The sequence below is a fragment of the Fusarium subglutinans genome, assembly GCF_013396075.1.
Source record: "Fusarium subglutinans strain NRRL 66333 chromosome Unknown NRRL66333_c0000137, whole genome shotgun sequence".
NCBI classification, from domain to species: domain Eukaryota; kingdom Fungi; phylum Ascomycota; class Sordariomycetes; order Hypocreales; family Nectriaceae; genus Fusarium; species Fusarium subglutinans.
Window position 1 is genome coordinate 22,140 of NW_023502200.1, and position 25,523 is coordinate 47,662.

Here is a 25,523-nt window from a genome sequence, read left to right on the forward strand (position 1 = left end):
GGCGCGTGATGTGAGCATCAGCGGTGGGGTGTATCAACTGAAAATAACACTCATGATCAGTCCAGGGAATATACCAGCTACCTAACACAATTGCCCCAGATGTCTGCAAGACAATTTAGCCATAGCCAGTCCTTATTCAGGCGTTCTTGTATACTGGGAAAGCTAATGTTTACATGACCCCAAAGAGAACAGGTCTCACGATTGGTGATTCAATTTTGTGCTAGATGTTAGGTAGCTAGTATACTGCCTGAATGGATTTGAGAAGAGTGTCATTTTGAGATAATAGACCCCACCGCTGATGCTCACATCACGCGCCTCACACACGCAATGATATTTCAAGGTTGAGGGGCAAAAGGAGGCTTCGGCCCACCACCGAGTAGTGTTCAACGTGGCGGTTGGAAGAGGTTTCCAGTAGAGACAATTACAAGTACATCTTCCCAAATTCTCTTCATCATCGTGAACCGGAGATTAACCCGTCCCCAGCAAGCAGGTGTCTACTTAATGCTGATAGGTTATTACAGTGTCTTGGTCTCTACTTCACGTGATAGTCTCTGAGTGGTAATGATAGCCATGAGCCTCAACTGCAAATAACACATCTATGACATACTCCACAAATCTAGATTTACCCCAGATTCATTACTCCCAACTTGTGTTGCGTTGAGGATCTTGGAGCCTTGCCATCTCTAACAACAGCCGGTAAACATACAGACCCATGTCGACCTCGCGGAATGCTCGAGCATGCCATTGTCGACCTCGCTCTGCGATCTGCCTCGCGATTTCTTTTCCAGATGCAGTCGAGGTGAGATAAAAGACCAGCTCCGGGAGCTCTTCCATACTTTGACTGACAGGTATATAGTGCAGCCAAGGTATTAGTCGATCGTCGTGCCATTCTTGAAATAATGTCTGCTTCGTTGGCGCCGACTTGGAAGCAAGTAGCTTATAATACCGTCCGCTGATACCGTTGCCGTCGATATCAAAGGCAAGCTTTGACTTGAGCGCTTCATCTTTATCAACCCAGGATTTGGTGTTGAAATAGGCATCTTGGTCCCTACAGGCTTGTCTCTGGCATTGGAAAATGCGGGTGAATGTGACATCAAACAGTCTTCCATTTAGAAAAGAAGATTTGACTTTCTGCGCGACACCATCCTTCATTCGTAGGTAGTGATAACATTTGGTCGCTCTTAGATTCTGTGTGAGTTCGACAAATCGTTGTCGATGGAAAAGCTGCCAGTGGGTATCAAGCGCGAACCCACCTGTAGTCGAGCCAGCCCAGTAGAGGTTATTTCTTTTTCGGCCCCAATCAACATCTCTTGACTCGTCGTAAATGAATTCTTGCTCAATATACGCTGGGCTCGGAATGAGAATGTCACTCATTGTGGATAGTTTGCCAGTCGAGAAGATAGGAACCAGGCCATGGATCGGACGAAACGAGACGGGGCTTATCATGAAACCATGTGAGGCGCTGTATTCTGGGTGTTGACAGAGATCTTGGGTTAAGGAGGTGTTGGTCACGAATGGGATGCCCAAGGTATTGATGTTGTCTTGGACTTCTACTTCTCTCTCAGGGCCACAGCTCTTGGTCAACGAGTCCCATATAGGTTGTCGACTACGATCTCCCACAGTTATCCTGAGGTCATGAGGGGCAGATGCTTCGGGAGAAGGCTGATAGATAACACGAGGTTCATCGATGTGATTGACAAGAAATGTCACATCAGGAAGCCCAGTGAAATTGGCCAAGATATTGTTGAACATTCGCGTGATATGCCTGTCAAAAGTACGATGGGAGTGACTGCATTTTGCTGTCGAAGATGTGCCTGAGAATGTGCAAAGCCACAAATCGCTTCCAGGAAGGGTTTTCGCTTGATGCATGGCATCGAGGACCTGACTGCCGCTTACCCTCCAGAACGGCGATATTGTCTGATACAAGGAGTCGAACGCATCGACCAATGGTGAATCGTTGGAGCGTGCAGCGTCGTACCATTCCTTAAAGCCTTGTGGCGGCTCTATACCATATTTGGTCTGATAGCTATGCGACGCGGCCTCGAAGGTCCTGGATTGCCTTCTAGATTGATTCTCGAACTCATTCAGTGCTTTATTGTACAGGGCCATGACTGGATGTGGTGTCTCCGCGGTGAAGGTTCGAGCGTCGGTTCGAACGTGACAAATAGCCATGATATTGGCTACATAGGGTATTATCGGTAGCGTAATGCAGGAACACAAGAATCGCGTTGGGCGTATCTGTCTTGGGACGAAACCAGCAATCTGGCCAAGGCAAAGCAAGGCAGATATAGCGTTAAACAATGCCTGGCTCTCAAATGTGAACTCGAACGGATCGCGCGTTGCTAGAAGACCAAATGTGGCCATCATAGTCGGAAGAGCCCATGACGTGTGACGAGCCTTGACTTGGAAGTTAGAAGGCCATAGATTAATGGAGAGGAAACGGTCAACATACAGCGCTGGCAACACATCGCCAGGAAAGTGCCTTTACCAGTCCCAGAAATAATGCGTTTAAGGGACTAATACGTGGAAGACCAAAGATGGATACTCTGGCAATACTACCAACTAAAAGGAGTCCAGTCACTCTTGGTGCAAGAGAGTAGACATGCTCCTCGAAGGGATTCAGGTCAGGTAAGGAGCGGCCGCCCCTTGGTCTTGATTGAAAGGAAACATAGGCGATGAAAGAGGCGCCAGTCGCAACTCCAGAAGGCGCAAGCCCAGAGTAATTCCAGTCAATCAGAACCAATGCCAAAAGAGCTGCAACGAGTGCTGCTAACCAGAGCTTACTGCACAAGGGGGCTAACTTTGAATTGTCCGTGGTCTCGCGCCCCCGAGCGCTACGACTCAGGCCCCTCTCCGTCCAAAGGAGCAAGGGGGTCAGTACAGGCTACGCATTTCTGTGAGCATCAGCTTCTTTCAGGGTATGCTGTTAAACATACTAAGAGCTTGTAGCTGTCGGCCTCAGCTCGACATCCGGATACGATGGAAAGACAACCCGCAACAGCCCACAGTGGCAATACCGAGGGAAGAGTATGCCGAGTCTCGGGTCTGGTCGGTGAATCTACACGGGCATGTGCTATCAAGGTATTGGCCCCAAATATCATCGGTAAGCATGCCCAACAAATAATCTCCGACAAGAGCTCGTCCTCTCGGTGGAAGAGGTAGCTTGTTGCTACTGTGAGAAGCAAAGACAACGCAATTGAAGTTTGCGGGTTACTGTCAAAGTCTCGTGGGATGATCATTGTTGAAGGGGGGTTCTGGAGGGAACCTAGCTAGTCGTACTCGTGCATACACAGATGAGCCAAATGGCATTGCGGATTTGTATCAAAGAGTTTACAAAATGGCTCAAAGAACGAGTGTTGACTGTAGAACAGATTGAACAGTAATGAGGTGTCATTTAGATGTGCATTCAGCTCACGGCAACGAAATGCCGTGAGCATCCAATTACAGTAGTGAGAAGCTCGTGTCACGGACGCTGTTGGTTCTGTCAAATGTCTGGAACTTTTAGTCCTCAAAAGTACTGAGTTGTGTTGGTTGAGTGCTTCTCTGTAGTCATAGCGAGGAAGAAGCGCCAATTGGGGACTCCGGATGTCTCCAATGTGGGCTAAACTGTGTTGGTTGTGCCCTGCAACTAAGACATGGTCTGATAAAAGTTCGAATACCTTCGTCTAAGGTACGGGCCGTATTGGGAAATCCAATCAGATTCGCCTGTTGTACAGGGGCTTTCATTGGAGCTATCAGTCTGCGCTGGTCCGATTGGAGCGTTCCCTCAATATCCCAGTTAAGCTTTTCTTTTTGCTTCTCAACTGCATCTTTACTTGCATATCATATTTGTTCGTTGCCGAAACAGCCGGACTGGGGAACCTTCATCATGGGCTGGCTAGGGGGGGGATAAAATACAGGCCCTGAATACTTTGATAAGATTACTTTTATTATATATAATAAAATACAATATATTTATTCTTATATAGATATATATATAATAATTATTACTGAGATTTCCTCTATTTAATAGTGATATTTCTATATTATATACTCTTTATTACAATAAGCAATTAGTAGATGTCCTTATAGAATAGTTAGTCTCCAGGCCCGTCTTTTATTTCCCCCCGAGGGCTGGACATTCTGGCTTGGGACCAAGTCTACAGGGTTCAAGGTTTGATCTGCAAAGCTGATATTCAAGCTAAAGCTTATTATTGCGGCTAGTAATTAGTCCCACGGTTGCTCTCTGAGGGCCAGGGAACGTCGCAACCAAGAGGCCCTCTTCCTGCAAGAAATCTCCTTTGTGTTTGTGATTATTTTTGAGAGAATAGGATGCGGCATTACTGGAGGGGAGAAAACATGAGTGTGATGGATATCAGATTCCGTTGAGTAGCTCATGGACTTTCAAACAATATACTATGTAAATCATCCAGATTTCTTGGTTCATTAGTCCCGACAACCCTTGAGGCCTTTGTTGTAAATCTGCACGATCACGGTCACAACCAACAGGCAATACAGTCACTGAACCAACAATGTACTAAACCAGCTATGTGGTCGGTACCAACAAAGCCAACTGCCTGTACTCTGGCCAGTAGACGATACTATGATAAAGACGGAAGAAACGATGCAGACAAGTGTATAAAAGGCCCCTTTGAGCCTTCTCTTCAGCGCTCTCAGGATCAACTAACAATCATCTTCTCGCCTCAGAACCTTTTTATCAAATATTTTACCCTCCTCTCCTTCTTCTTCTTCTTCTTCTTCTTCTTCTTCTTCTCCTCTACCAACATGTAACTCTCCAAGTTCGTTGTTCCCAGCATCGCTGGCTTGTTCTCTTCCTCTGGGGAGGCCTGCAAGTGCTACGGAACTAATGGCAATCTCAACAACGGCGCAACTCACAAGTGCTGTAACGATTACCATGGTGTTTACTCTGGTAATGACTGCAAAGCTAGTTCCATATCTGAGCATCTCAGTGGATTCGACAGGTGCTGCGAGGATCAGGGCTCGGACTGTGACTTCCCCGGTCGTGCCGCTGCCCTGGGTCAGGAAATGAGAGCTGTTAAGCACGTCGAGATCAAGACTGCCCTTGCCAAGTAAGCTACCAGCGACGAGTTGAGGTCAGCCAAGTCTTCCTTACCATGTGGACTTTTTGTAATGCTAACTTGTCCAAGGTAGCAACCAAGACATGGGAATATGCAGTGGCAAAGAGATTAGTCAGTCTTAGTTGTACCGCTTTCGTACCAGGCACGAGTTTTACACGCCGAACTGCACTTGGAACTTTTTCAATGCCTCGTCTTCATTCATATAGTAGATACTTCTTGACCTCTAGTGAAGGAAGCCATTTTTGAGACATGGTATTGTTGAATGTGTTGTTACCACTCAAGAACCATTACGTGACGTCAAGACCAAGACATTGTAAAAACTTATCAGTGCTAAGTCGGCTCCTATCTTGTTAAAACAAGTTATTTCTTAAAGCCCCAATAAATCTCTCATGTCGCTGTCAGAAAGAGAATTTAGGAACATGTACCTAAGAATCTCTCCCTATAGCCTGGGAGCCGCTGTCCAATAGTGTCACATGTGTTTCGATCACTTGATAGACCCTCCCACTGCTGATGCTCACATCACGCGCCTTACATGATTTGACGGGCGTGAGTCAGACTTTGGGCATCTTTGGAAAACCGAGCTCAAAAACCTCGGCGTCGGCACCGACTCTCTCGACGAAGAGCGCAAGAAGCTCAACATTGCAGTCGAAGCGGCAGCAGGCGCTTACGTCACTGCCAAAATGGCTTCTGGGCCGAATATCACCGCTATAAGAAAGGACATCCACTCTGTGCACAAGCAGATCGAGAGTCCTGTTGATTATCTGCGCTGTGAGATCAGAACCAGTACGCTGGCGAATAATACGATGAACATGGATGTTCAGTATTTCTCGTTTGATTCGAATTCGCAGAATTCTGCGGCTCATAGCGCGCAAATTGCGTCGTATGTGTCTGGGACTGTGAGTAGTGTGTTCGGGGCGAAACAGTCGATGAGGATTGGAAATTCCGCCTGTCGACAGGTCAGTCGTCAGGTCAGTTCACACAGTATTTAGGTCACACTTGTTTTATCTGTGAGTTGCCCTCACAAAAACGCTTCGATCGTATCGTCTTTCGTGCTACACGTCGATAAGGCTATCAAGGTCTGGAATCATCTCTTTCCTGGGAGCAAGTTGGATTCCACCAGTGGATTAAGCATGATGAATTGCCCGATGAACGGGAGCCAGGAGGATAAGGAGAAGTTCTCCATTATCTCGGGCGTTGCCTATGGATCTAGCTTCGTTGGCATGGTCCAGGTGCTTAACACGACGTCCTCGACTGCTTCCGAGTCCATGGAGGCTACTGCCTCACAGATGCAGCCCACAATGAACGTTGGTGCTTGGTTCGCCAAGTCAGAGGGTAAAGTCGGCATAGACTCCAACTTCGCCAGCAACGTGAAGAATCTCCTCAGTCAGCAGAACATCAAATCTCACGTCACGGTCCTGTCAATGGGTGTTATCCCCTCAATGATAGCCCACGACATCGCAACCGCCGTCAGCAAGTTCAACGAGTTTGACCCTAGTTCCAACATGGCAAATGTTGCTGCTATGCAGAATGGAGTCTCGTCAGATCTATCTTCCGTTTAGTCCATGGCTGAAGCTTTACTAACGACTGGCCAAGCATCTGAGATGCAGGGCAAGAAGACCGAGGCTTCATTGAGTGCTCTGGCGACTATTGACGGGGAAAAGATCAAGGTTCTTGATGTAAACTCCATGATAAAAGCCCTGGAGGATTATTTGGGAAAGGCTACACAGGGACATTTGGTATTCCCATCAACTACTATCTCAAGAATAGCGATCAGAAGATGCTGGCGCAAATGTGGGCTGCTACATATTGCCCCGGAGAGTTCATGGCTATCAAGGATGATGATACCGAGGGCAAAGGACCTGCTGAGGAGGATCCCAAGGTAAAACTGTGAGAGGTGGTTTAGTTGTTCTCCGATTATCCTTTTAATTCCAAACTCTTGAGTCCTTGCGATTGATTGTCAAGTTTATCATTGAGCATGCGCCTTGACTTCTGTGTGAACCTTAACCCCGAGTCCGGTATGTGAGGTTACTCCTCAAGTCAGGTTGGCATGCCTTGGGAAAGAAGAAAACATCAGACCTTGATGTAGGATGTTTAGGCAAACTTAGCAAAAGTTATCCTAAATTATGCCAAGTTACCTAAGTTTTTATTCTCTGAATGATTGCAAGCATCGATATGTTGTTGCATACGACGCAAGGCTCGCCACCAATGACGTTTGCGACTTAGGTGTCAATCCTCAGTCTTTGCCTGGGGAGGCATTATTTGCCTGAGGAGAGATTAACAGTGACGGCGGTCCAGAAGGGTTCTCCACAAGCCAGAACTTCGAAAACTTGGTCTTTGGGACATCCGAGACCAACTCCCTCATGACAAGGTAAGGCAAGTTGACTCACTTTGGTATCTGGCTGCTGACAGGGAGCACAGATACAAAGCGGCCTAGCAAAAGTTCTCCCTAGCTGAGCGCAAGTTCACTAGCCCCGAGACTAAAATCACTGGCACGTTAGATATATGCTGCATCGATTACAACAACCCCATTCTCTGGGACGTGTCCACGAGCTCCCGACAATTCGGGGCCGGAGTCTTCAGATTCAAACCGGAAGACCTGGAGATGATGGAGGAAAACGGGTTTCAGTCGAGCAAATACTTCTCGATGAAAGAAGAGAAACTATTGGAAAACTACGTCAAGGAACAGATGCTCATGCTTGCCCATGGCTTCTCCTCCATTGTGTATTTGATCGAGTACAATCTGCAGGCTGATTTTAAATCGCGAATCTTTTCCTTGGACAATATGGAATGTTCTGTGCCGTTTTTCCTTTTTTGTAGACCATTTTGTCATCGTGCTGACTCATGGCGATTTCAGAAGATCTGGTTTTCAAGGAGTTGTATACTAAGGCAAAGGCAGAGCTGGAGGTCTTGAGGTCTAACCTCTAGGTTAGCTGAGGGTCACTGGATACCTGGTATCTCTGGGCCGCAATTTATTCAATGAGTAATTGGATAGTTATGTAATAAGATCTCCGGATCCACTGGGCAGAGTTTACTATGTTTTTGTCTTATCAAATTGCGAGTGTTGAGTGGGAGAAACATCATGATACCGAACTCCGGTGTCGGACCGAGAGACTTGTGCGCCCTTTTCAATGTCATGACATTAGCTCGCAGCCATTTTGACAAGATAACATAGTAGATATCTATATACCGGCCGACGATCCGACCGAGATCCGGAAAAAATGAAATATTATAAAAGAGTCAGTAATCTCCTTGAGCGACAAAGAGGATCCCGATATCACCGGAACATCAACAGATACCTTCAATATGGCATCCAACAACTTCGTCCTCACAGCAGAAGCTCACTCCGAAGCCCTGCCCAAATTCCACTTCTCAACTCAAGCAGTCCACGCAGATGACTTTGTCAGTCCGCACCGGGCCATCGCCCCGGCTCTTCACTCGGCTGTGAATTATCGCTATGCCCGCAACCCCGATGATCTCGTTGAGATGGAAAACGACGATGTACTTACCCTCCTCACCCTTACTCAAAAATACTAACATTGATAGCCAAATGCTCCATTCGACTCACACGTCTACTCTCGCTACACAGCCCCCAACTACAGCAGATTAGAAATCGTCCTCAAGACCCTCTTCAAAAACCCGGTTGTGTCATACTCCTGCGGCGTCGCAGCTTTCCACTCAATGCTGATCGCCATCAACCCCAAGAAAATCTTTATTTCCGATGGCTATCACGGTGTCCACGCTGTAATCGAGCTCATGACCAAGCTCAACGGTCTCAAGAAGCTTTCTCTTGATGATCTCGATCAAGCGGGGCCAGGGGATATGATCCATATCGAAACACCACTGAACCCAACAGGTGAAGCGAGAAATCTTGCGTTCTTTAGTAAGAAGGCTAAAGAGGCGGGGGCGCTGCTCACGGTTGATGCTACGCTTGCGCCGCCGCCTTTGCAGGATCCGATCCTGTTTGGCGCGGATTTGGTCATGCATAGTGGGACGAAGTATATCGGGGGTCACTCTGATATGCTCTGTGGTATTGTCATTGTTTCTCCGCAGCAAGTTAAGTCCGGGTTGGAGCAGACATTGAGGGATGAACGAATGGTGCTAGGCAACGTCATGGGAAGTCTGGAGGGTTGGCTGGGCATTCGATCACTGCGAACTCTTCACCTACGAGTGATGCGTCAGTCCCAAACCGCCGAAGCATTGGTATCATGGCTCAACACCGGTCTTGCAGACTCATCATCCGTCATCGGCCGTATAGTCCACAAGATTGCACATTCATCCATCCAACATGATGCGGAGTGGCTGAAGGGACAAATGCCAGGTGGTCACAGCCCCGTGTTCAGTCTATGGCTGAAGAACCCAGAGCATGCGAAGCGGTTACCGAGCAAGCTGTTCATCTTTCAGCATGCTACTAGCTTAGGCGGTGTTGAGAGCTTGTGTGAGTGGCGTGCTATGTCGAGCCGTGGGGAGGATCAGAGGATGTTGAGGATTAGCACGGGTGTGGAGGACCTGGAGGATTTGAAAGGAGATTTGATGCAGGCTTTTGAGGCTTTGTTGACAGAGTTTCCATGAATTATGAAATATGACGTTGCGTAAACTTGAAGTTCATGCCCAAGAGTTATGAAGCTGCCATTATATATGCACTCCTTGATTGGTTGAGAAGATACGACAGGTAATCTACCAGTTCCAGATCACGGAATGTACTTTATTTCCCTTAACTAGTAAGAAAGAAAGCACCATCAGGCTTGAGATCAGTGTTTCAAAAGCAGTAGGTGCCTCCTGAAGATAGACTATACTCACCCAAGTCTGTTCGTCGCTTGTGGTCGAGGCCTGAGCTTTCTTGTTTCCCTTCTTTATCCTCCTTTATCCTCTATTGGATTTCAAACTATCATAGTCTTCATGTTCCGAATCCTTCGTATAGAGACCAGTAGTTGCAGATGTTTGTGTTGCTCATCTCCACGAGGCCAGCAGTAATTATCCACGGACAATCAACTAACTGAGCAGTCTATATTTGTGAGCCGATTTTTCAGACATCCTTTTCCAACGGATGACCGAACCAAGAAAAAAATTCTGTAAATCTTCTTTCCAGTTCTCGCATGGGTCTGCATGTCATGACTCTATCACCAACTCTGAAAACCAACAATCTCGTAATCCTCCAGTATCAGCAAGCACAGATCACCTGGTCAAGACCGACTAAAACCCGTCGCATCTCGCGCTCCATATACTTTCGTTCCTTGGGCATATCTTGATCCAATCTTGACGCCCGAAGCATCCGTTTGGCTGGATCTATCCGGGTCATCCGAACGCACCACAAGATAGTTTCCACACACCCAAATGAGTTTATTTGAACTTCAGAATAGTAGACTTTACACTGTATATACTGTTGGGATTGATTTCTTGATCTGCAGTCCTGCAAGTCTCCGTTGATGGGGGTGTTGTTACTGCGGCTCGACTGCCTGAAGTGAGGAATATTTGAGGAGTAGCTTCTGTGTTGTCGCGGTATGATGATTTCAATGCCGGAAGGCTTATTCAAGTTCCCGTCGATGGCGTCCGTTGGGCCAATTGAGCGCTGGAGGAACGAGATAGCATTATGGATTGCTGTTGTTGCTATTGCGATGTCGGGGCAGTAACTAGGTAGTTAACATGTAAGTCGACAACTGAGGAACCAGAAACGAGGATCAAGTGCAACAATGTGAATAAGATACGAAAGTTTAGAAATCAAAAGCAAGAAACATCACAAAGGCAAAGGTAGTTGATAAAGTTGAATCGATATTCAGTCTGTTTCTGATATCTACACATTATGCTCATGTACTTTCTCCTCCCCAGATCACCACCGTGACCCTCCAGCTTTCAGGTATAATAAAAAAGAGACAACCTCCTCGTCAATAGCAGCAACTGTTAATTAAAAAGACTCATAATCTTTAGACGTGGTCCTCGTGCTCAGTCTTGGGGACGTGCTTGATATCACCAGCACCCATGGTCTGGGCAAAGGTGGTGTGAGGTCGCCACTTAGCAGAGGTTCGGGGAGTGGTCTCCTCCATCATCTTATCAACCTGCTCGAGAGACAGACCCTTGGTCTCGGGGACGAGGAAGTAGGTGTAGACGAAGGCGCAGGTGCAAAGACCGCCCCAGATGAAGAAGACGGAGGACTTGAGGTTGCCACGGTTGGTACCGACCATGTAGGGGGTGATAACGGCGATGATGGTGTTCCAGAGCCAGTTGGAGGCGGTGGAGAGACCGACACCACGAGATCGGATGGGGATGGGGAAGATCTCGCCGATGACGATCCAGGCACCAGGGCCCCAGGTGGAGGCGAACCAGAAGATGAAGATGGCGATGAAAGCGATCTGGGCGTTGACGGCGCTGATGTTGTTGGCGATCATGCGGTCGGGCTCATCAGCGGTGGGAGAAGCGTGAGTGTGGTTGAAGCCGATAGTGACACCAATGATGGCAACGATGAACTGGCAGACAAGCATACCAAAGGCACCGATGAGGAGGATGCTTCGGCGGCCGAATCGCTCAACAGTCCAGAAGGAGAGAGGAGTAGAGCAGACGTTGACGAGGGTGAAGACGAGAGAGATGAGGAAGACGTTCTTGATAGCACCAGTGGACTGGAGGAAGGGAGTAGAGTAGTAGAAGATGAAGTTGACACCGGTCCTGGTTATTGTTAGTGGTGATCAGGTTCTGACGATGACGAGGAAGCTTACCATTGCTGCATCATCTGCATAGAAGTACCGAGGATAGTTCGGCGGAGGTTAGACTTGCCATCCCAGAGGCTGCCCTTGAAGCAGTTGGCCCAGCTGCCGATGAAAGTAGTAGAGGGAATGATCTGGCGCTCGTACTCCTCGTTGGCGACGATCTCGGCGATCTCAGACTGGACATACTTGGAGTCCTTGGGCTGACCTCGGACTCTGGACAGGGCGTCGATGGCGTCTTCGATGCGGCCACGCTTGACAAAGTATCGGGGAGAGTCGGGGAGGAAGAAGAGACCACCGCCGAGGATGACGGCCCAGGGGAACTGGAGACCGATGGGGATCTGGTAGGACTTCATGCTGTCGAAGTTCTCGGTTCCGTAGACGACGCAGGAAGCGAGGAGGAGACCGATGGTGATGCAGAATTGGTAGCCGGCGACGAGGGCACCGCGAACCTTCTTGGGGCACTGATGAAGCTGTTAGCATGGTGTTGTCAAGGCAGTGAGTGTGAAGAGGAATTGGACTTACAATCTCAGACATGTACAGAATGACAATGGCAGACTCGAAACCGACACCGACACCGGCAATGAGACGACCGACGACGATGCAAGCAAGAGCATCACCATGACCAGTAATCATCTGAATAACGACACCAATAGCGTAGATAAAGCAACCAATAATGACAGTCCACTTGCGACCGATGCGGTCGGCAAGATCACCAGCGATGAGGGCACCAAAGAAGGTACCGCAGGAGAGGATAGAGGTGATGAGAGAGGTATGGCTCTCGCTGAGGCTGTCGGCACCAGCGCCCTCGACCTGGTGGATGAAGTACTTGGAGCCGTTGACACCGTTGATGTATCCGGAATCGTAGCCGAAGAAGATACCACCAAACGACGCGAAAGCGCACATCAGGTAGGCCTTCCAGGTGACGGGGGCCTCGATCTGCTCGACATTGTCGGCAGTCTGGAGGGCGACGGAGCCGCGGCGCTCCTCGTTGTGATCTTCAACGCCCATTTTGAGGTTTTGTATTATTTTTTGTGAACCAGGCAGAAGAAGATTGAATGAGGGGGGGAAGGGTATTTATTTGTGTGAAGTCAATCACAGGAGGAGAGAGGATGTGAAACAAGCTGTGTTGTTGAAGTGATGAGCTGTGATGAGGAGGAGAGAGTCTGTACGAGGGAGGGGGGAACAGGGTCTATTTAATCTCAGACGGCAAACTGAAGATGTGCCTGCAGTTCGTGTGTCTTTCTGTTACCAAACCAGACCAGAACCGATGAGAGCTACCATGCCATGCCATGCCAATGCACCTTGACACTGCTGTAAGCTGGCCCAACCCATCGCAGCTAATCCAAACAAGGTCAAGGACCTGACTCCTCACAAGTGGTACAACTACCTACAAGGGGGGTGCAGCAAGGTTACAAGTTGCCTACTCGGGTAACTAAGGTAAACTTGGCAACCATCGGCCGTTCACGAGCATCCAGATTCTTCCTCTGATCCTACCACTTCTCGCGCGTCTACAGTTTCTTTGGCGCGACAGTGCCCATGACCTCGGAGCTTTGCGAGTAGCGTAGTTGGTTAGGGGGGGCCAGACACTAAAAATGGTCCCGGGGGCCCATGGGGCACGGTAAATGGGGGAACAGGGGGGGAGGGGCTGCCACGCTGTGTGCACGCCCCCTGGGCCTTAAGCAAAAGTGCGGAGGCGGCCGCAGAAGAATGCCATGCCATGAGGTTCGGGTAGTGGGGTGCGGGTAGGAAAAACATGGCAAAAACACGGAGAAACTTTGACGATTCGATTTTCGGGCGTCTAAGTGAAAATGCATGCATTCCATATAAATGACACTGAATGAACAGCATCGTCAACAAACAACCTAATCAGTGACAGTTAATCAGATACCCGTCTACCGCCTCACCAAGCCCAAGACTTTTCTGTACCACAATTAAATCATGTGGTGAACATGTCACCGTCTCACAAGCACACGTGCATTTCGATCTCACTCAATTAATTAAAAAAAATCATCCATCACGAAAAGAAAAGAAAAACTTGACGCGCTCCAATATCTTGATCTGGGCTGGTCTGGGGAATCTCGTGGGTCTTTGCTGAGGGCGTGCTACGAAGTAAGGCCGAACAGAAAAAAGAAAAAGGACCCAACAGTTACCTTGCCCGTGGTTTTTCAGTGGAGGGGGCGGCGGTTGGAGACCCCATAACGTTAACGGGCCTGGGTCTACAGGGAGAAGCGCCGAGTAATCGCCCGGCCGTTTATTTCCTTGCGCGCGTGCGAGCTTGTTCTTCCATCACGGGACCTTCTACGAGAGAAGGGAAGTTGTTCTAGAGCGTGGGAATCTATTCGAGTCAGACGGGAACGGACTTTATTGGAAAGAGGGTTAACCAAGCTGGCGGTATAACCCATGGGAAGAATGGCATCGTGGTAACGATTACGAAAAAAGAATTAATTTGGAGATTAGCTCAGTAAATGTATAGTAGATTTTGAATTGCGAGGTTGAATGAAGCCTATCTTGATGCTGATCACTGTAACCAGATCTGCAACAATGCCATGCTAACGTTTCCCATCACACACACACTCTTCAAGCTTCAGCCAGTAATCGGCAGTCTCTCGCAGCCCTCCAGAAGCCCGACGCGGGGAAATTCAACCACACTTCTACAAGCTGCACCCAGTAAAAGACAGTTGCAGTACCCAGCAGAAAGGGAATACAATACAAAAAAGGGGTCCCACGGGCGACTCTCGGTGGTACTCGAGACGCTACGCCCCTGCTGCTCCGACTGCATGGATGGGTTGTAATTGACCGAGCTCACCACCGCGCAACCCAATACTTTGGGGTAATAGCGTTCTCCCCTTCCCACTCATGAGACCTCACTTTTTTTCTGGTTCTGGTCTGGGGAATTGATGGGTTTCCCCCAGAGAAAAGTGTCAACGAGTGCCTCCGAGTCGGCGACCGAGATGCCTTGTAGTGGCATGCATCTGACCCCAGAATCTCCGGATTTTCAGCCCAAGCGAACGCTGCGGGGAGAATCGCCGTTTCACCGAGGACTGATTGAATCCTTTAGAACTTCTTTTCACAGCTGATAATTAGATACTTTGATCAAATGTGATGTTGGTGAAGGAAGAACAAGCCACTATCGTCACGAGCACCGCGAATCGTCACGGTCATGCATAATTTCCGGCCCGAAACGTCAAGGGCCAGGACGCACCACTCAAGAGCAAGCAGGGGTGCGCGGTTCGATCTTGGTAATACGTAGAGCGTTTTCTTCCGTAAGAGAACTCAAAGGAACGCTCTCACACGAGCCGTAAACGGTTGCCGCGAATGGGTCTAGTATTTTATGGAAAGCATTACATACTGGATTTGAACAGCCGCAATTACCACCTTGGTGTTGGGCTCTGTAAATTAGTTACCCATCTTGTATTGGTGCATTTACCATCTGGTATTGGAGATAAAGCAGGTCAGCGGCGGAGTGAAGTTACACTTGATATTGCACCGAGATACTGGTATAGGGAGGGAGGTAAGGTAGATGCGATGCTTCAACCACATGATCTGAACCGTGGCCTCGGAGTCGATCCATTGTATTAACTCGACCCTTCCATAATATGGGGTCACGAGAACAGACACCAGATAATTGAGATAGAGTAATGTTGACCAAGCAAATACCAACTCCATATAAACTGGAGTCTTGAAGTTCTCCCTGAGCTTTGCCGAAGAGACCTACTCTACCCCTGGGCTCACATCAATTGGCCTCTGATCCAAGTGGGTCCTCGGCCGGACTCACTCTGAAGCCATCGTGTCAGATTCCCCCAGCTTCATTAAAATACGCCTAACTCCGGGGTTCCTCGTGACTGGAGAAAAAAGAAAGAATTTTCTTATTCTGTATAAACTATGGTTATTTAGAATACTCGGCCGAGAATTTCTAAATAGCCGTCTTTCCGAACACGCGGATGTGTATTCCGAATGCAGCCTTCTCCCGCATCGTTCGTTTTTGCTCACTCATCAGTCGTGGCGTTGGATTCCAGCAAGTCATCAGACTTGTTCAGCTAACCTCTTAGTTGAAAGCCTCTGACGGCACTGATCCTCTCTGCAAATTGGGATGATTCGTTCTAGATTTTTGAACCTGTCTCAATTGTAATGATTACCCAGGACAACCATCACTTTGTCTCAGATGCTGGTCCACGCCTGCTGATCGACGCTGCCACATCCCATCCACACCATCCCATCCCATCCCATCTCGTTTCTTCCCCGCAACATTCCATCTGCTGTCCATGATTCGTCTATTTGCTTTAAATGTCAAACGCAACGTTGAATCAGTCTCGGTTCAGACGGCCAAGACATCCGTCACTGACTCACCAGCAACTGTCCAATACCGTGTCGAGTATCAGAATCAGATTCATGGGTCCATAGGGTAACAATCAGTAGAGTACTTCCGTAGGAAAGAAAGGGTAGCATAGCAGTAGAGTTACAATTATGCTTTCAGCCATAGAATTGACTTCTCCCTTGGCGCGCCAAGATCGTCAGCTCTACCCAGATGCACTGTATATCTATTTCCTGTTTTATATCAGCTACAAGGTCTCGTGATAGTGAGCTCCGTGCTCTTTCCGGCTTGGTCTGAACGATAATTCGATGCTACAAGCTGCATGTATGTGTCGTGTGTTTTGCCAACGGTCAAATGTGTGCATGCGAAAATCCCATCATATCATGAATGGCGACCGCCGCTTTGACATGGCTAGATGAAGATCTCTAGATTTTATAGGGTAACATACGAAAAAAGCGACGATCCGTGACAATGCAACGGTTTGGCGATTATTGTTACTGATGAAATGTGATTGCTACAAGTTACCCTAGATCTGCAGGGTTGGGTTTTCGTGGGGATCTGGGGTTGTGAGTAAGCATCATCGATCGGACTCCAGCTTCTGACTAGAAGCGAAATCTGTCATCCACAGTCACCAGAAATGATGATCAATTCATCGATGTCGAGCCCGATCTCGCACAGATGGAGCTCGTTCAATAGCTCCGGTATCGCGACTCGATAAGTTGTCTCATGCAGCTGTTGCACCAGTAGCCTCATTGGACAGCTTCTATTACCTTTCATCATTCAAGAACTGACTTTCTACAGACAAAACTGCGCGCAGCAGTGGATGCGATCTCGGGCAATGAACGCGCGCCCGTTTCTTTTTACTGCTTCGGCGACCGCTCTCTGAGGATGTCGCCATCACCAACCTCGATCGCGGCGCCATTCACGATGCCTCAAGCCACGACCATTCATACACCATGATCTTATCTCCCCATCAAGATTGTGAGATCCCCGATCATGACCACCCCACGCCGTTTCTGAAGCAGCGGCTATAAACCGCCGCCTTCACGAACACGGCGCTGGGTGTGTACCGTTATCCTGGGTCTGAAGCCATCAACCAGCAGGCTGGGTACGAGCGGACCGACCTCGGGCTGGGCCGTGTCAACGGTTACTGTTGACGAGTGTCAATTTTTATACACGATGGCGATGCAGTTTGACTCGAGATTCGCGATTGAACCCTTGCGGATATTGGGAAAATGCATCGACCAGAGGTTGTTGGAAGAGCGCAAGCTCACCAAGTGGTATGAGTTGCATAATGCTTCAAAACATCACCAAATTGAATACAGACCATATCTTGAGAATTGGTAGTCCAACCTCGATGTATCTCTTCAAACTCCGCAGACACAAAAACTCCGCCCTCGAACCCCCTCGAAGCTTCAATCTCCGCCAATGCAACCCAATACGAAAAACTCTACCCGCAACAATCCCCTCGACGGTTGTTATTTGATTCCGTAGTCGATCGTGATTATTCATCTGACGCCCTAGGACCATCACAAGGGGATTGAACATGATCGAATGACATGAATGCAACGAGCGTAATAATGCCCTCCCAGCGTTGAATAGCAAACTTTAAATGATACGCTGTATATAAATACCTCCATAATGATCGGGCTGATAACCTTTCTGGTCTTTCGTCCGACTCATGAGCCGAGGCATCTCCACTAGACTCTTGACAATTTTTATTTTCGCCGCTTCCCAAAAGACGTCATTGATACTTAAGGTATATCATATCGCATGTCATTGACTTTTATTCCATGTGATTTCATCCTTCATAACTCCATCAACAGCCTCATCCTCCCTCCTCAGTATCTTGACGCGACAACATAATTACACAGAAATCATGGCGGAAATGCAAGCATGGCAAGTCGCCCATCCAGGCCCAATGGAAAAAGTCTTCCGCCTCACCACGATCCCCAAACCAACAACCCTCAAGCCCGGCCAGATCCTCGTCAAAGTCTCCCGCGCAGCCCTCAACCCCGCCGACTACAAAGTCTGCGAGCTCGGCGTCGCATCGCGCCTGATAACATCCTTCCCCAAGATCCCAGGCATGGATCTCAGCGGCCACGTTGTCTCCGTCGCACAAGACGTGACTGATGCGAAAGAAGGCGATTTCGTGCTCGCTAGAGCGTCGCCGACTAAGGTTTGGGGCTCGCTGGCGGAGTATACGGTCTGCGATAGGGAGGGGTATACGATTATCCCGGAGAGCTTGGATCTGGACCAGGCTGCTGGTGTGGGCACCGCCGGGTTGACGGCGTATCAGACTATTGCGCCGTATGTCAAGAGTGGTGATAAGGTGTTTTTGAATGGTGGTTCGGGCGGTGTTGGACTCTGGGGCATTCAGATTGCTAAGGCGCTGGGATGCTCTGTTACCGTGTCGTGTTCAACTGGAAAAGCAGATCTGTGCAGAAGCTTGGGAGCGGATGATATCATTGACTACAAGACTAGCGATGTCATCGCTGAGCTCAAGAAGCGCGGCCAAGTCTTTAGCCACTGCGTCGACAACGTGGGTGACGCACCGCCCAATCTCTACGCTTCATCAAACGACTTCCTCCTCCCCGGCAGCAGCTTTGTCTTCGTGGGCGGTCACGTCTCAGCCAAGAGTGTCCTCAGCTTGACGACAAACCTGGTGCGACCTTCGTTTCTGGGCGGTGTAAAGGCAAAGTTCGCCACGTATGCCACTGCAAATAAGAAGAAGGATCTGGATCAGCTGAGGGATTGGCTCGTTGAGGGCAAAGTCAAGACTGTGATTGACTCGACGTTTGGGTTCAAGGAGGCGGACAAGGCTTTTGAGCATTTGAAGAAGGGGTCTAGTGGTGGCAAGGTTGTGATTCATGTTGAGTAAGGACGGGATTCGTGATACCATGGGCGGGCGTTTTGTTATTAGTTGTAGACTATGTTACAGTAATGTGCTTGTTTGCTTGCGACTGTCGTTACGTTTGTGAAGTGTAAGCCGTCTAGTGACAACCTTGTTACATGCTATCAATGCCATATTGATGCAGAAACAGCAGACGGGGCCTTTAACGGGACTCCGTAGGGTGTAGAGCTAGCCTGTTCCAATTGTCATCGCAAACTCAGTTGAGCCTGGACTTTGCGTCAGATGGAGATATGGGTGTGCTGCTGACAATCGGGGCGGAGTGTAATGAGCACGGTTTGATGTGAAGTCCAGTCTCAGCCTGCAGGACTATCGCCTAGTTCTCCCAACAAAGATGTGAGAGAACTGCGCAAGTGTCTCACCAAGCACGATGAGAGCACCTCTAAGCAGGGCCACTGCTCAACTCTGATAGAAGATCCTCAACCCCCCCGTCCTCTCACGTCCCCAACCCAGCAGCAAACTTCTTCGCAACCCACGAAGCACCATGCTCTTCATACTCCGCCTTCGTAACAGCCAACCCCTCAATATTCGTATGACACGCCAGATTCGCACCCCCAAACCAGGTATGCGTCACCGGATCCGCTGGCCTCGCAACCCTAACAATACAATCATCCGGCACCCTCTGCACAACCTCCTTCTGCAGCCTCTGAATAAACCCATCAAAATGTGTGTTCCCACCAACAACAATAATGTTGGCTAGCAGAGCAGGCCAGAGTCCAATGGGCAGTTCTTGTAGGGAGTCGTACACGAGGTCTGCGAGACCGGGTTGGCGTATCCCGGCGTCGGAGGGGTTGAAGAGGATTTCGGGAACGGCGAAGCGCTCGTTACGGAGGGTCAGGGCGTCTTCTTCGGATTGGGCTGCTAGTTTTCGGGCTTTGGAGTGTCGCGCGGGATCGTAGTCGACGAGAGTTCCCTTGAAGCGGGTGTGGAAATCGGGCAGGATGTAATCCTTGGCGATACCGCCGCCGGACAGATAATCTGGTCGACGTTCGCCCCTTGTCCCCTTCCACGACTTTTCGAGATCGGCCTTGAAGTCGGCGGAGACGTAGCATGATAGCTCTTTCATCTCGTTAACGATGTAAGTGTCGTTTCGCATATCGAAGTGTCGCAGAGAGATCAATCGTGTGAGGTAGTTCGTCAAAACCTTGCCGCCGACATCTAATCGTTTGATCGCAGATTGCAACGGTTGGCCGCGAAGCACTGGTGTGATGGTTGTATGCGAGTATCCAGAATCGATGACCATGACGGCTTCGGCGGGGGTATTAGCGACCGTAGGAGCCTCTTGCGGCGTTCGAAAGATATTCTGCACATCGTGATACGCATTAAACGTGGAGCCTGTCGCAATCAGCATCCCAACCCCAACAACACATCGCACAGCTTACCTATGCCCCGATAATAACTCGCAAAGCCATACTCTTCAAAAACAATCTGATCACAATTCGCCTGCAGAATCGGCAGCCCATTCGGCGGCTCAGCGAGTATCAGCCTCGCATCCTTAGGCTCAAGCTCCTCCCTCTCGAAAATCTCCCTATCCCAGATCTCCTTCTGCGCCTCCCAATTGACGATGAAGCCCTTCTCCACAGGCCGTCTGAACTGTATCTCGCCGAAATCGCGACACTTTTCTAGCTCGGATGCGACATAGACTTTGCGCGTGCGGTCGCGGGCGATCACGTTGGGGATGATTCGGGGCTCGGAGGGGATCGTAGAGGAGTGGATGAGGCCGGCTTTTATGGTGGAGGCGCCATTGTCGAGGACGAGGGTTGTTGATGGGCCTTTTGGGGGCGCGGGTTTGGATTTGCGTGGCCCGGCCATGGTGGGAGCTGGGGGATGAGAGAGGTGGTGATGGGTTTTTGGAGTTGGACGCGATGGATTGATTTGATGGGAGGGGTGTTACGTAAGCCATCATGAGTTGAAATCATGATGTGCGGTCATCTTGCTCTTGGCGTGAGGGAGCTCACTACCCCTCTGGGATTTGGCTTAGGAACCCTCAGGGAGCAAGAAAACATCAGACTTTAATAAAAGATATTAAAATAGACCTAGAAAAAGGTATTCTAAACATGCTTACTTATCTAGGCCCTTTCGTCATTTAAGATCGGATGCAGAATTCCCGATCGCAAAAACGGCACCTCAAACCCTCTCACATCTCCATCCTCACCAACATAAACCAACACTCGATCCAGAGGCTCACCACCATAATGAACCCAATCCTGAATCGACCACCCAACACAATTCATCTCTTCAATCCAATTTCCAGGAAGGCCTGTTTCGAATCCCGAGTTGAGATCAGGCCACAAATGCCACACCTCCTTCACAACAGTCTCCCCATCCAATGTCGCATTCTTACGAAGCTGACTTGGAAACACTCGGATCTTGGGTCCAACCCCAGGAAGAAAATCACCCAGTGTAAGACCCCAGATATCTGTAATACTGGAAAGAACGTCTGTACCGTTGCGATGAAGTGACGCCAAGATCATCAAGCCATTATCTTGCGCCAGTGCTGCCTCAATCGGAACATCATCTTGGTGATCGCTCATATACCTCTGCTCATATCTCTTTACCTGCTCACGCGATACTTCATCCGCAACGTCAATAAAAGTCGAAAGCATAGCATTTGTAAGAATAGGCGCCGCCTTCATCGGACCAGCTGTCAAGATGATAATCGCCAAACCGTAGTCATCAACAAAGCTGAGTTGACTTCTGTAGTTCTGCGCACCGCCACTCTTACCATAGACAGTAACAGCATGGGGATGGTCTGGTGTGAGGTTTGATAGACGTAGTATTTCCCAAGGCATGCCCGTCAATGTGTATGCATTGCCGGCAAAGGCGTTGGGCTTGAGCCAGCCGTTGATCTCAGTTGAGGTCATGTTCAAGGTTCTTGAGAGCAGGGCATGTGAGAACTTGGAGAGATCAGAGAGGGAAGAGACCAACCCTCCTGCGCTGATGACAGTCAGTACTCGAAAAGCAGCTTTTGCATGATGAACTTACGGAGTGTTCAATTTGTAGTCTGAGCCCCAGCTGCTGTCCCCAGGCGGAATTACCGCTTTATCATCATCGCCAGGTGAAGGGAAAGTATCTTTCATATCCAAGGGACATGAAACAACTTCTTCGAGTAACTGTGCATAGGTATTACCGGTATATTCCTCAAGAGCCATACCGAGAAGGATAAATGCCATGTTGGAGTACGCTGGTCTTTCGTTGGGAGTGGTCTGCGGGTAAGATTCTCTCATTCCTGAAAGCATATCTGCACATGATTAATACAGGTGTCGTTGCCTTGAGTTTTCTCCGTACCTTGCCCTGTACAACCCCTGTTGAGACCTATAACACCACATGTTGGATAGTCATCGTCGTCAATCGGGGGAAAACCATACGCGAGGAAGACTTCTTTCAGTAAGTAGAAGTCCGAGAACCCATCTAAAACGAATTAATACGCTGTATTTAGGTAGCAGAGGAAACCTACAGTTCGCTGGTGTACCACCCAGGTACGAAGCCAACATCCTCAAACTCACATCCCTCCACCGAATCTTAGACTTCCCATCAAGTCCCGGAAGATACTCCGTAACCGGTGCATCAAGGTCCATACCGCTCTTCAAGAGCAAATAATCCGTAAAAACCTTTGTTATAGACCCAATTAAGTACTGAGAATCTCTGTCCAGCCTCTTTGTACCCTTTGTGTTGGCGGCTGCGAGGTGATGGTACTCCCATATCGGCACACCAGGGTCGTCCTGATCTGCGCTTACGACGGCAAGTGAGAAGGAGACATTGCTGGTAGGCCACCCTGCGGTGATTGAGCCAGAGAGAGCTGCGTTGAGAGTCTCAGTCAAGTTGGTGGCTGCAGCTGTGAAGATTGGAGACTTGGTGAGGGCTGTTGGTCTTGGGAGAACTGCGCCTTCTGGGCGACATCTCAGTTCTGCTGAAATGAAATGAGCCGCCAAAGGCAGAATTGAAACGATTGAGTATGACAATTTCATGGTTGGGGCCTTGTAATAGAGAATGCTATTCATGTAGCTCTAGCCATTCATCATTCCGACGAAAACAAAGTTCTTATACGGTCAATTTCGCCCACCATGAAGTCCGTCGATATCCATTCGCGTCCAAAATACGAAATACGAAATAAGGGACTGTTAAGATCCATTGTCATTCGATGCAGAAATCTCAGAGTCAAGATCTAGATGATCGACACGGCAGTTGTAAGACGGCGTCGCGCTAAAGCATGGTTGAATGCGAGATACGATGCATATCTCCATATTATTCTCTTGGCCCTGCACAACCACAAGAACAACTCGGTCATTCGCTTCTCTCATTATAACAGAATACGATCATCTATTCATAATACTCATCTAAATCTTGGGTGTGTCCATGGCACTGGGTATCAACCTCCACCGCACCGCCGTCTCATCCCTCGGCACAACCCCCATATCCTCAACCCGTCTCGCATTCACAAATTCAGGACCGCCGCTCCCCCACGCATAATCCTTCCACTTCCCAAGCGCAGGCCACATCTTTTCTCTCACGAGACTCTCAATCTTGACTTTCCGCTGCGTCGCTTCTTCATCGCCTACGAGGCCTACTACGCTCGTCCACAGGGCCCATGTTTCTTCAAGCTCGTCTACGCTGGAAACTCCCATGACGCTTACACCAAGACGGCCTGTGTCGCTGGGATTGATCTTTGTGCCGAACCGTGAGCCTACGCGCGCCCAGTTCTCGAGCGCCCACCGGATAGCAACTTCTTCGAGATGCTCGCCTGAGTCTTGGGCGATGCTGGAGAGCTTGGCGCATAGGTCGCGGAGCTCTTCTGGGGCGGGGTGCCATGCGCGCATGGGGCTGTTGTCGATGCCGCGGGTGGTTAACAGTCCCATGCCGAGCATGCTGGCGTTTGGCACGCAGTCTACGCCTGCTGCTTGGAAGCGATCTAGCAATGCTTTGTTTCCCAGCTGGCTGTTCTGCACGCAGAAGTTGCTGTACGACATAACAGCGTCCAACGGCTCTCCTGTCTCGCGCAAGATCATCTCCGCCAGCGACGCAAGCGTATCAACTGGGTATCCACTGATTCCGACATAGCGAACGAGGCCCTGGTCCCTCAACCTTCGCAGCTCCGTAACAGCAGCAAGGACCTCCTCGGACGAAACAAACTCCACATCGTGCGTGTACACAAGATCAAGATACGAAGTGCCCAGCCGTTCAAGACTGCGACAAACACTATATCGGATCCAGGCGGGGGAGTAATCGAACTCATCACCCGCGATGCGCCCAGCTTTCGTGATGAGGAAGTAGTTCTCCCGAGGCGGAGGAGGCGTTAATTTCCGCAGCGCATCGCCGAGGAGGATCTCGGAGGGACCGTAATAGGGAGATGTATCGAAGCCGAGGATGTTGTGGGCGAGGGCGCGGCCTACGATGTCGGTATAGGGCATGCGAGTTGGATCGGGATGGTATTGGTGGTTGAACGTTGCGGTTCCGAGGATGAGGGGAGGAATGACCTCTGAGAGAGGTTTTCTTTCGTCAGCCATGATCAAGAATGAGATATTATCGTGAAGTGAAAAGAATGCGCTTGAGGATTGGATCTTGGGTCCGTTAGTTTTTGCGGCGTTGGGAGATTTCGGGTAGTGGAGGGGCTCGGCGTTATCGGGATCTGATAAAAAAGCACAGAATCACAAGACGAAAATCACTGAAGAGAAGAGATTCTCTGTGAGGCCAAGATATCTATCACGAAAGGAAGAAAAGAAAACAAATCAAGGGTCCGTTAGTAATTTCAAGGGTCGCCCCTAATCGAGCGATCTACCGCCATCAAGCGCGATCGCGAGCGTATCTGTGTCGCTCTATGATGAATCATTATCAACAGAGAGGGAATTTCCCGCCCGACGGACCGACAAGACCAAGCCTGAAAGAGAAGTATTGGACCGAGTACGTAATTTGCGCATTCGGTTGCGCCATTTGAGGGATATGACCTGTCAAACGCGCACGATGTGAGATTGATAGCTCAAATGGAGGTATAGAAGAGAGGGGAGCGAGATAGTTTTAAGGTGCGCGATCAGCATTGGAATAATAATAAACCAAGGTAGATTAGATCGTGACCCCCAAATGAAACCCCCAAAATGAGTGGATTCACTAACTTGTTCTATTCCCGTTCCATTACCTGTTTCTATCGGATCTACTTTGTCTCCGAGCGGGGAGGACTGGGGTGCAGTGAGTGGTTCGAGATGGTATCGTGCCATATCTCAGCTGAGTCGACTTATCCAAGATTGGAGCGGGAAAAGTGGCATGATTCCAGGAGCCAGTCCTTATCAATTATTGAAGCAAAGAAGTGGTGAGTATTCTGAAAAGAGTCGAGTTTCATCACAATCCATATTTTACGCCCCAACTCCAAACCAAGCAGCAAAGAAAAACACCAAGAGTGGAAAATCCGAATACGCTTCATAATGACGCCTCGCTCAGTCCACTTTCAGGGGACTCCATTTCATATTCCAGAGACCTTGTAGATGCGCCAAGTCATTTACTGTACCATGATCAGATGTGAGGTTGCATTGGCGGCT

The 25,523-nt window shown here is 49.2% G+C and overlaps 6 protein-coding genes across 6 annotated transcripts; 2 read left to right on the forward strand and 4 right to left on the reverse strand.

Annotated features, from left to right (window-relative positions):
- Positions 1 to 636: 636 nt before the first annotated feature.
- Positions 637 to 3,239, reverse strand: FSUBG_9170 (beta-1 2-xylosyltransferase 1; the record flags this gene model as incomplete). Its single annotated transcript, XM_036687654.1, has 3 exons — positions 637 to 2,397; positions 2,453 to 2,884; positions 2,937 to 3,239. 3 exons carry the CDS (start codon positions 3,237 to 3,239, stop codon positions 637 to 639), a joined length of 2,496 nt encoding a protein of 831 aa, XP_036535312.1.
- Positions 3,240 to 4,527: 1,288 nt separating this feature from the next.
- FSUBG_9171 (cystathionine beta-lyase) lies at positions 4,528 to 9,647 on the forward strand (the record flags this gene model as incomplete). The annotated part of the gene is made up of 10 exons (XM_036687655.1): positions 4,528 to 4,766; positions 4,929 to 5,069; positions 5,152 to 5,189; positions 5,634 to 5,974; positions 6,068 to 6,615; positions 6,774 to 6,965; positions 7,374 to 7,446; positions 7,513 to 7,891; positions 8,320 to 8,576; positions 8,622 to 9,647. 10 exons carry the CDS (start codon positions 4,528 to 4,530, stop codon positions 9,645 to 9,647), a joined length of 3,234 nt encoding a protein of 1,077 aa, XP_036535313.1.
- A 1,349-nt stretch (positions 9,648 to 10,996) lies between these two features.
- On the reverse strand, positions 10,997 to 12,781 carry FSUBG_9172 (monosaccharide transporter; the record flags this gene model as incomplete). The annotated part of the gene is made up of 3 exons (XM_036687656.1): positions 10,997 to 11,732; positions 11,783 to 12,243; positions 12,296 to 12,781. The coding sequence occupies 3 exons, from the start codon at positions 12,779 to 12,781 to the stop codon at positions 10,997 to 10,999; spliced, it is 1,683 nt and encodes a 560-aa protein (XP_036535314.1).
- Positions 12,782 to 17,964: 5,183 nt separating this feature from the next.
- FSUBG_9173 (quinone oxidoreductase) lies at positions 17,965 to 18,966 on the forward strand (the record flags this gene model as incomplete). The annotated part of the gene is made up of 1 exon (XM_036687657.1): positions 17,965 to 18,966. The coding sequence occupies one exon, from the start codon at positions 17,965 to 17,967 to the stop codon at positions 18,964 to 18,966; it is 1,002 nt and encodes a 333-aa protein (XP_036535315.1).
- A 466-nt stretch (positions 18,967 to 19,432) lies between these two features.
- Positions 19,433 to 22,964, reverse strand: FSUBG_9174 (beta-lactamase family; the record flags this gene model as incomplete). Its single annotated transcript, XM_036687658.1, has 6 exons — positions 19,433 to 20,331; positions 20,379 to 20,816; positions 21,185 to 21,933; positions 21,982 to 22,237; positions 22,285 to 22,407; positions 22,454 to 22,964. 6 exons carry the CDS (start codon positions 22,962 to 22,964, stop codon positions 19,433 to 19,435), a joined length of 2,976 nt encoding a protein of 991 aa, XP_036535316.1.
- Positions 22,965 to 23,333: 369 nt separating this feature from the next.
- Positions 23,334 to 24,500, reverse strand: FSUBG_9175 (L-fucose dehydrogenase; the record flags this gene model as incomplete). The annotated part of the gene is made up of 1 exon (XM_036687659.1): positions 23,334 to 24,500. One exon carries the CDS (start codon positions 24,498 to 24,500, stop codon positions 23,334 to 23,336), a length of 1,167 nt encoding a protein of 388 aa, XP_036535317.1.
- Between the last annotated feature and the right edge of the window lie 1,023 nt (positions 24,501 to 25,523).